Source organism: Vombatus ursinus, unplaced genomic scaffold (assembly GCF_900497805.2).
Source record: "Vombatus ursinus unplaced genomic scaffold, bare-nosed wombat genome assembly UNPS02014853.1, whole genome shotgun sequence".
Classification (NCBI taxonomy): Eukaryota; Metazoa; Chordata; class Mammalia; order Diprotodontia; family Vombatidae; genus Vombatus; species Vombatus ursinus.
This window is the reverse complement of record NW_020954631.1, coordinates 123,135-133,401: the sequence shown is the minus strand read 5'-3', so window position 1 is coordinate 133,401 and position 10,267 is coordinate 123,135. Positions and strand designations below refer to the sequence as shown.

The 10,267-nt window shown below is 52.8% G+C and overlaps 1 protein-coding gene across 1 annotated transcript; it reads left to right on the top strand.

The window, feature by feature from the left end:
* Positions 1 to 755: 755 nt before the first annotated feature.
* WAS (Wiskott-Aldrich syndrome) lies at positions 756 to 5,153 on the top strand. Its single transcript, XM_027841232.1, has 11 exons — positions 756 to 936; positions 1,111 to 1,251; positions 1,329 to 1,415; positions 1,604 to 1,706; positions 2,078 to 2,146; positions 2,245 to 2,425; positions 3,458 to 3,500; positions 3,618 to 3,771; positions 4,017 to 4,444; positions 4,664 to 4,772; positions 4,925 to 5,153. Exons 1-11 carry the CDS (start codon positions 823 to 825, stop codon positions 4,978 to 4,980), a joined length of 1,485 nt encoding a protein of 494 aa, XP_027697033.1. The 5' UTR covers positions 756 to 822; the 3' UTR covers positions 4,981 to 5,153.
* The last annotated feature ends 5,114 nt before the right edge of the window (positions 5,154 to 10,267 follow it).

Sequence of the window (10,267 nt, the reverse complement as noted above, 5' to 3'; positions counted from 1 at the left end):
GACCCTGGGCAAGTCCCTTAAGCCTGCTTGCCTCATTTCCTTATTGTAAAAGGAGCTGGAGAAGGAAATGGCAACCACTCCAATAACTTTGCCAAGAAAACCCCAAATAGGGTCACGAAGATGCTGACATGACTGAAACAACTCCACAACAACGAATTTGCTCAGGAATCCAAGTCACTGGCCTACCTTGACCTAGCAAGTAGAAGGGGGAAGCCGACAAGAAACCTAGGTCTTTCTCCCATGAGACCTATTGCAAGAACATCTCATTTTCCTTATTGAGGCAGAGATGGGGAGAGAAGAGAAACATAGAATGGTAGAAAGCAGGCAGAATAAAGCCCAGAAAGTGAATGGAAGATAGGAACAGAGACAGTGAGAAGCAAAGCCTGGGAAATAAAGTGAGACACAGACACAATCATTGTCCTTTCAGGGCCTGTCCTCAGTGCTCCTTTGTCTTCCTGGGGCCAGAGAGGGAAATGTAGGGTGAGATGGCAAGAGATAAGAGGGCCGAAGAGAGAAAGGGGAGAGACAGAGAGAGAGAGAGAGAGAGAGAGAGAGAGAGAGAGAGAGAGAGAGAGGAGGGAGAGGAGAGAGAGAGAGAGAGGGAGAGATAGAGAGAGAGAGAGAGAGAGAGGAAGATGGAGAGCAGCTCCTGGGAGGGAGGACCAGGCTAGGCTGGGGCCCCAGGAGCCCATTGGTTGGGCTTGGGGCAATGTGGTTTTCTTGGCTTCCTGTTCACTGGGTGCGGAAGTTCCCCTTCTTACCCGATCACTGGGGCTACTTGGGAAGGCAAGGCGAGGAGGAAGGCAAGAAGGGGAGGCTGCCATGAGCCGGGGGTATCGGGGAGGGCCCCCGCAACACCAGCAGAATGTACCCTCTGGCCTTCTGCAGGATCATGAGAACCAGCGGCTCTTTGGCCTCCTGGGCAGAAAGTGCTTGGTGGGTGTTTCCAGAAAAGCCCTTTCTATTTGCTCTGCTGGGGACCCTCCCTCAGGAAAGGGGTGGGGGGGCTAAAGCCAGATTCCTGGGGGGTGCTGCCTAATGTTCTCAGGTCCCTTTCAAGTCTCCGCTGACTTTGTCTCTCTCTTTGTCTTGGGGGCTGCCCGAGGACAGACTCTGGCAACCTCAGTGGCCCAGCTATACCTGGCACTACCCAGCACCGGCGGGCACTGGCAGAAGGAACTGAGTGGAGCCATTTGCTTTGTGAAAGACAACCCTCGACGTTCTTATTTCATCCGACTCTATGGCCTCCAGGTAGAAGCCAGTACAAGATCTCTCTGTGACTGTCTGTCTTACGTTCTGTCTCACTCTCTTAGTTTTCTTTTTACTAGGAAGGACGCCTCCTCTGGGAGCAGGAAATCTATACTCAGTTTGTCTACTCTGCTCCCACTCCATTCTTCCATACCTTTCCTGGTGATGTGAGTAACTGGACAAAGGGGGTGGGGGTGGAGGGAGCGGGTGTTCAGATGACTCAGGGATGAGGGTTTTTACGTGGCTTCAAGGATCTGGGAGTCTGGTGTTTGACGGAAGATGAGGCAGTACCCTGAGAATTGGAGCTAACCACTTTGGGGTGGGGGGGGGACACGGGGATTGGGTCCATTCCCAGGACTGTCAAGCTGGCCTGAACTTTGCTGATGAGGCTGAGGCCCAAGCCTTCAAAGCTTTGGTGGAGGAGAAGATCCAGAAACGAAGCCAGAAACAGAATGCTGGTGAGAGCCAAGAGGCCAAGAGGAGGGGAATGAGAGGGAGCCTCTCCATTTCCTTCCCATGGCTTTCCAGGCCTTCCATCTCTCTCCCCATCTCAAGGTCTCTCTTTTTGAGTCTTTGTTTCTCTCTCTGTGTTTGTCTGTCTCTGTCTCTGTCTCTGTCTCCTCTCTCTGTCTCTCTCTGTCTCTCTGTCTCTCTCTCTCTCACACACACACACGCACACATACGCACACACACAGACACACACGTGCGTGCACACACATCACCTTCCTCCTCCCTGCGCCCCAGATAATGATGTTCTCTTGGGTGGGTGCTGAGCTGGGGGGAAGGCTGGACAAGGGAAAGGTCATGACCTTTACCCTTCACCCTTCAGGATCTCTCAGCACAGAAAGAAGAGGGGGCACTGTACCTCTTCCTCCCCAACCCAGTGGAGACCCCAGTGGTAAGCAGGGAGAAAGGGCCAGACAGGGATGGACAACCATGAGTGTGACCCTTCCCACTTCAATCAGTCTCCTTCTGTTTTTCCTCCTCCATCTCTAGTCCCAGCCAGTACTCTGGGCTCCCCATCTCTGGGCCTGGTCGCTGTAGACATACAGAACCCAGATATTACATCCTCAAGGTACCGGGGGCTCCCTGCACCAACTCCTCCTCCCCCAGACAAGAAGCGCTCAGGGAAAAAGAAGATCAGCAAGGCCGACATTGGGGCCCCCAGCGGGTTCAAGTGAGGCTCTTTCCTCCCCTGCCGCAGCGCTGCTTGTCTCCCTCCTGCCCTTCCCCCATGTGAATGGGTGTGCCAGACATTTAGAAAGCGCTTGTGAGGTAGAGCCCAAACCCAACAGTGGTACTCCTCCCCCCAGCCCTCAGCAAGCATCTGCTCTAATCAGCATGGGACCCATTGGAGGTAGAGAGCCCAGCAGACTTTTCTGGGGACTCTGAGGCCTGGGAGATCCCTTTCACCTGGAGGAATTGGTTGAGGGGGGGGGGGGAACAACTCTGGGGACAGCTCAGAGACCAGAGTGTGCAGGGTTGGCAGGAACCTCCAGGGAGACCCCTGGAGAAGGGCTAAGGCCTCTGGGGTGGCTCCTGGAAGCCGGGGCGAGGGGGGGGGGCCTGTTGGTGGCCTTGGCAGGAATTGGAAAGTCTGGGTTTGAGCTCAGCTTTGGCTATTCAGGTAGTTGGAGATGGAGCCTGGCCTATAGGTGACATCAGAAATCTTGGAAGGTGAGGAGTCCAGGCCAGGACTTCTGGGGCTCCCCAGCTTTTGGGGAAAGGAGATGGCAATGGCTCAGATATCATCAGATGAGTAGGAGGACAACCAGAAGTAGGTCAAGTCTTGGAAAAGGAGGAAGGAGCCTGAGAAAAGGCCCCCAGGACTTGGTCTTTGAGATAAGGTCATTGATGACCTTGGGAAGAGTCTGTTCTGTTCAGTCAGATTAAACGGCTGGGAGTGGGAGACCCAGAACAGCCAATTCCCCCTACAAGGGAGCTTATTTAAGGCAGTGGAAGCCCAGAAGGAGGAGCCAGTGACAACGGGGTGGCAGAAGCAGAGGCTGATCCCCACAGTGCTTCCTGGAGGAGCTTCTGAAAGGCTAAGATTGAAAGGGGGGAAGGTGGGGCAATGGCGGGACAGCCCTTCCTATTTGGCGGGGAGCAGCCCCGGAATTGGGAAAGAGCACAGGGGAATCTGGGGAGGGTGAGATGCCTTCCCCATGCTTCTGTCCTGTGCCTAACCCAAGCCTTCTGCCCTCTCCAGGCACGTCAGCCATGTTGGATGGGACCCTCACAGCGGATTTGATGTACGTTCCCGTATCCCCACGGGACAGAGTCCCTCTTCTTAGCTCCTCTAAACCCTCCCCGAAGGAGTTAGGATTAGGCCTTAGGGTGAGTGGGATCTGTGATCCTGCCTCCAACAGGTGAATAACTTGGACCCTGACCTGCGGAGCCTCTTCTCCAGAGCTGGGATTAGCGAGGCCCAGTTGACTGATGCAGAGACCTCTAAGCTCATTTACGACTTCATTGAGGACCAAGGTGGGCTAGAGGCCGTCAGAGAAGAGATGAGGCGGCAAGGTAAGCACCCCTACCCTGGCCCCATGAGAGTTCCGCCCCAGGGCCCTGGAAACCCCATGCTTTCATGAAAACCTCCAAATGTTGAGGCCAGGCCCCAGAGGCTCCAGCCCCTGCCGGTCCTTCCTAGGGAGATCTGGAGGGGGGAGGAGGGAGGGGGCAGAGGGAGAAGGGCCAGAGGAAGGGAGGTATTCATGCACCCTGCCATCTAACCATGCACTCCCTTCTTGCCTTTCTGGTGTCCCTAGGCCATGTTCCACCCCCTCCACCCCCATCTCGTGCTGGGCCCTCTCAGCGGGCCCCTGGCTCCTCTGTGGTTGGGAGCCGGGGGGGCCGGTCAGGTCCCCTCCCGCCAGTGCCCTCTGGGACTAGCGGGGTCCCTAGTGGACCTCCACCAGCTCCACGGGGGCCCCCACCTCCTCCTGGCCGGGGGGGTCCCCCACCTCCCCCACCACCTGCCTCCCACTTGGGGCTTCCAGCACCCCCACAGCTGTTGCCACCAACCTCTGGGTCAGGGCCACCCCCACCTCCACCACCACCACCACCTGCACCATCTCCACCATCTCCACCATCTGCACCATCCGCACCATCTGCATCTATATCTGGGGGGAGTGTGGCCCCTAGAGGCCGGGGGGCCCTGCTTGAAGAGATCCGACAAGGCATTCAGCTCAACAAGGTGGGGCTGGCTGGTGCTTGGCAGGGGTGGGGAGCTCTGGGTCAGGATTGGGAAGAAGCTATTAGGAGATGTTGGTGGCGGTACTGAGTCAAAGGGAAAGAATATGAGAGATGAACAGGAGGGCAAGATGGGCAATCCAAAAGGCTGGGATGAGGGCGGGCATGCATTTGCTTGCTGTGCCCAGTCTGAGATTTAGACCGGATCCGGCCTTCTTTGCAGACACCTGGGGCGCAGGAGTTCCCAGCTCCTCCTCCCCCAAGCTCTGAGGGGCTGGTGGGGGCCCTCATGCATGTCATGCAAAAGCGGAGCAAAGTTATCCACTCTTCAGGTGAGAAGTGAAATAACCCCCAGCCTTGCCCTCCTCCCCGAGAGCAGGGTGGGAGTGTCCTGGTGGGAGCCTCCTGGTGGGCTGGGCTGTGCTCGGGTCCCAGGGCTCTGCTACTCTTCGCTCACTCACTCTGCGCCCTCTTTCACTCACAGATGAAGGGGAGGACCAGGGGGGTGAGGAGGATGAGGATGATGAATGGGAAGATTGAGGAACCCCTGGCCTACTGAAGAGCGCCCTCTCCCAGCTGCCTGCCCCAAGCTCTCAAATAGACCTCCTCACTTCTCGCAGTCCTGCTCCTGTCCCCCAGTGTGATAATGTTGGAAGAGGTCAGAGAAATCAAATAAAATTTCCCCTCATTGCGCTCTGCTGGAGATAAACTTGGCTACGCCGTCTCACTGTTCTCATTCTCTGGTGAAATTACTGATTGTTTCTATGGTCAGGTTTTTGTTTTGTTTTTATTTTTTTCTTTCTCGGTTACTTTTAAAGTTGAGCTCTGTTCCTGGAGTGGCAGGGGCACCGTGCCAAGCTTCTTGTGTGGGGGGCCGCAGGCCCTAGCTGTTTATCACAAGGGACCTGGTGCTGTGCTGGGACCACCGGGGAGGGGGGGGAGGGCTTGGCCACTCATCTGATGCTGTGTTGGGGCCTCTGGGCGCCTGGTGCTGGACCAGGGCTGCTGTGGGGGAGGGGCTTCTGGCCACTTGCCTGGTATTTTGCTGGGATGGGGCGGGGGTGGGGCTACTAGGGGCCTGCGGGTGGGGGAGGGCTGGCCACTCGTTTGCTGCTGTGTTAGGGCAGCAGGGCCTTGGTCACTGAATTTGAGGGAGTTCAGGCAATTTCCTGCTTACTCCATTATCTTGGCTCCTGGTCCTGGAAGTCCCTGCACTCTGATAATGAATAAAGTATAGCCCTCCTGTTCCTGGTACTCAGTTTCTTATCTGCAAAATGGGTGGGAGGATGGACTCTACGATCCTTTTGCCAGTCTGCAATCTATGACTGAATTGGAAACACTGGTATCTTCAAAACCCAACTGGCTTTTGCTCTCACTTGGCCCCACTCACTGGCCAGCTCCCCCTTCACAGCTGCTCTCCAGTAGCACAACTTTGCTTTGATGTTCTCAGCTCTGTGAATGGTGAAGTCTTCTGAGAAAGAGCTGGGGCTCTGAGTGGCTTCCAAGCTCCAGGAGTCCCCAGTTGGGACCCGGGTTTGGATGGAGAGGCCGAGTTTCCAGGAATACCTGGTCACACGTGCCCTCCGATGTTCGGTTTTAGGAGGGGTGACCAGGATGAGGAAGGGCCTGAAGACCATGCCAGATGACAATCAGTGAGAGAACTAGGAATATTTACCTTGGCCAAGCACATGGGTGTGGGTGTGCATTCTGGACTAGGAGTATGGCAAGATTGAGGACAGGACCTACTTCCTCAGCAGGAAAGCTGTCCCCAAGTGGAAGTGGCTCCTTCATGAGGTAGTGGGAGTGCGCTGACCACTTGGCTGTGTTGTCCATCATGGGTTGGACTGGCTGTTGTTGAGGCCCCGTCATGACCATCGTGGGAATTCTGGGATTCTATTTCATTGGATCTTACAAGCACTCTGTGAAGCAGAGGTCTGCATTATGGGGTTTCCAAGGTCCCTATTAAACAGATGAGGAAACTGAGGGCTTTTACTGAAGGGTGACTCGCCTCTGGGCACATAGCGCCTTGGGAGGTCAGATCTGGGCTCTGCATTGATTTCATGGGACTCCCAGACCACTCTTGTGATGCAGCCTGACTTAAGCTCCCAGGCAAACACAGGAGCTCTTTCCAATTCATTAACTACCAAGAGGCAATGCTGGAGCATTGGTACAGAGCAGCACTATGGAGCAGTCACAGCCAGGAAGGAAGCTCAGGGTCTCGTCCTCCCGGATTCTGCCCACGGCCATGGCTGCGAGGCTGAGGAGGCTCAGGGAGGAGAGAAGGTGCTCCCTCACCTGCCGGGACCTTAGGAAGCTCCCCCCAGCCAGCACTCAGCTTGGCTCCCCTAGATTGCTCATATTTCGATTAGATATTATATCTAGATATCACAATATTATGTCTAGACAAACAGCTTTCTGGAGCCACGTAGTATCTAACATAGCAACATGGAAAAGAAAACGTATCGGCTCACCCAAAAGAGAGCAAAGAAAGAGGGAAAGGGCCCATCTGTACCCAAAATCTCGTTAGCAACTCTTTGTGTGGTGGCAAAGTGCTGGGAACCAAGGGAAGGCTTTCCAGACTTCCTGCTGTGTGACAACCCTAAAAAGCTCCCCAGCGTCAGTTGCGCTCAGGCCTAGGATGGGGGTCTCTGTCTGAAAAGGTTTCTCTCTCTCTTTCTCTCCCTCTCTCTCTCTTCTCTCTCCTCTTTCTGTCTCTATCTGTTTCTGTCTCTCTCTCTCTCTCTCCCTCCCCCTGTTTTGGTAGTTGTCTCAGTGTTGGGAACAGGCCTTACCTGCTCAACCGGCCCAGCCCCAGCCCTCGTGTTAGGGCCCCCTTTCCAACCTCTGGATGGGGCTGGTTTCACTCCAGCACTGTCAGAGTAGCAGCATCAGGGAGCGGCCTTCCCTGGGGGCCACAGAGGGTGCCACCTCACAGGAAGTAGGCCTCTCCTCCCCACAGCCTCTCCCACTGATCAGTGATGCTGGAGATGCCTGTAAGAAGCCACAGAACCTTGCGTCCTACAGAAAGAGCAAAATCTCAAAACTCCACATTGATTTTGAATTTGTTTGTGTCCCTGGGCAAATGGTTGTCATTAGGTACATTCCCTCCTTTGAGAAGAAGCTGGGAAGACCCTTTGGGGGGCTCATTGACTAACTGACTGGCCTTGAGACACGGCAATCATTGGGTTAGGAAAAATCTTAGAGTCTAAAAAAAAGGTTTTTTGGACCAGTCAGTATCTTCTTTTTTTTTGCTAGGCAATGGGGGTTAAGTGACTTGCCCAAGGTCACATAGATAATTTTCTTTTTTCTTGCTTTTTTGGTGAGGCAATGAGGGTTAAGTGACTTGTCACACAGGGTCACACAGCTAGTAAGTGTCAAATGTCTGAGGTCGGATTTGAACTCAGGACCAGTCAGTATCTTGTCATAGGTATAAATGCTAATGTTAGAAAAGTATAATGGACATTTTGTAATGCAAAAGCAACTGGTTATGGTAAACAACAATAACAACATTTTTTAAAGAGTTAAGGGCCATAGTAGACCTCAAGCAGAATTTGAGTCAGTGACAAAATACTAGCAGAAAAAAAAGCACACAAAAATTATCCCCAAAGGGGACACTGGGGTCTAGAACCAGAAGCACAACTTGTAGAAAGCATAGGTCAGACTTCTTCCTAGCCACATGGAAGTCAACGATCAGGCTGCTGTCTCTAACTGAACAAAATAACGCAGAGGGCTGAAGGCAGAGAAGGCTTTGTGGTGAAGGTCCTGGACTTGCCCTGGCCCCACTCAGCCAAGAAATGGGCATTAGGCAGACCAAGAGGAGAAACATTTGTTGAACTTGAATCAGAAGAAGAAGTCAAACTTACACTAAAAAGACAGAGAATCTGTGGAAGACTGAGCTTTCCGAGTATTCCAGTCAAACCCCATGGCAATGGATTGGATGTTGAGTCCACTGGGCCAGATGGTCCCCACCCTGCCAGCGAGGCCTTTGGAAGTCTCCCAGGACTGCCATTGGGCTGGAACAAGGAAGAAATTGGCCCCCTTTCTGCAGGGATAATATTCCAGGTGGAAGGAGCCATGGAGGCCTGAACAGAAAGTAGCAGAAAAGGCTCTAAAGAAACACAAGGGGGGCAGCTAGGTGGCACAGTAGATAGAGCTCTGGCCTTGAAGTCAGAAGGACATGAGTTCGAATCCAGTCTCAGGCACATGACACTTACTAGCTGCGTGACTGTTTCCAGTGTTTTTGAGCACAGACAAAGGTTCACCTGGAATGCAATAATCAAGCCGGGTAAGGCTGAGAACAGCTTTTCTCACAGCGTTTCAGGTGTAAGTTTAGTTTAAAGGTGAAAGCAGGTTTTCAGGAAAAAGCAGGTTCAAGTGTGTTCAGTGTTGCTCTGATAGTGCATTCTACGGAACGCGTTTGAAATACATGTTGGGAGATGTGCTTTTTGCTCGAATAAATCTAAGAACTGAGTCTGCCAGTCAAAAAGGAAACTGTAACACTCTGGTTCTGCCGTCTTTTGTCTTTTCTTTACTCTCCTCCAAGGCATGTAGTTTTAAACTTTTTTTGGGGGGGGGGGGGTTAAAGGGAGGGGCAGCTAGGTAGTGGACAGAGAGGCCCTGGAGTCAGGAGGACCTGAGTTCAAATTTGGCCTCAGATACTTACTGTGCGACCCTAGGCAAGTCACTTATTCCTGAATGCCTCTGAAATAAAGAAAATGAAGTTAACGGGGCCAATTTTGAGATGTAATATGGATACTTTCAGATGTGGGTCTTGGTGTTTGTATTAAATCCTGAGGCCTTACTTGAAAACATTCATTGGATTCTGATTTCCTTTTGGTGCATTGCTCTAAGTGAACTTGTTAAAGAAATAGAAGAGAGAAAGAAAGCAAAGCAAACTCTGGAAATAACCAGTGGCTTCATCTCCACAGCAACTGGGCAGGACTTTTGACTGGTGAGAGAGGTGGGCAGGCTCTCCCAGCTGCTGTGGGGAGTGGAATAATTGCTACTGGTCAGGACGGAAGACTCTTGCCCTGGTGCGGCCTGAGTTAAGGCTCACAAAACCCTTTACAAATATGACAACAACCCTGAGAGGGAGGGGCTCCCATTGCCCCCATTTTACAATTGAGGAAACTGAGGCAGGCAGAGGTGAAGTGATTTGCCAAGGGCCACCCATATAGGAAGTGTCTAAATTCAGGCCTTTAGGTCTCTAGGCTCAGGTCCACTGTGCTACAACCTCTCAGCCCCTAAACATGGCAAAAGACAATGTTGGAAGCTAATTAGCCCAAAAGTCACACAGTATCCTAGATCCAGAGCTGCGAAGAACGGAAGAGATCTAGTCCAATCCCCTCATTTTACAGATAAAGAAACTGAGGCCCAGAGAAGAGAAAGGACTTGCAAGCATCACTTGGGTTGCAAGAAGCAAAGTCTGCATTTGAACCCAGTGCTCTTCCCATTAGACAAAGCTGCCTCCTAAATGTTTGATGAATGAATCAATGAATATATTGTTTACACCTATTGAGGAAAGCAAGGTAAAATCTTCTTGAAAAACCCCTCCCCCTTTGGACTCCCCCCCAAAAAACCCCCCAAAACCCACCTCTGGCACTTCCTGTTGGCCCCATAAAGGACAGAAGCAAAAGTGAGATGTCTGGGCAAGGCAACAACTGTGGCAGAGAAAAAGAAAGGGCCCCGCAGCTCCCTGTGGGTTTCTGGGTCCTGAGGGGTCAGAGCACTGGGTGCAGATGGGCCCAGCATGCCCCCTGCTGGAGGACACCACAAGAAGCCAAAGCCAAAGCTAGGAGGTCCAGTCCACACAGGTGGCTAACTTGGC

What these genes read in the sequence shown, in the direction of transcription:
- WAS (XM_027841232.1), top strand. Translation starts at nt 823, where the DNA reads ATGAGCCGGGGGTATCGGGGAGGGCCCCCGCAACACCAGCAGAATGTA. An exon ending in TCCTGGGCAGAAAGTGCTTG is followed by an intron (nt 937 to 1,110) that starts GTGGGTGTTTCC and finishes GCCCGAGGACAG; the next exon opens with ACTCTGGCAACCTCAGTGGC. An exon ending in ACCCTCACAGCGGATTTGAT is followed by an intron (nt 3,501 to 3,617) that starts GTACGTTCCCGT and finishes TGCCTCCAACAG; the next exon opens with GTGAATAACTTGGACCCTGA.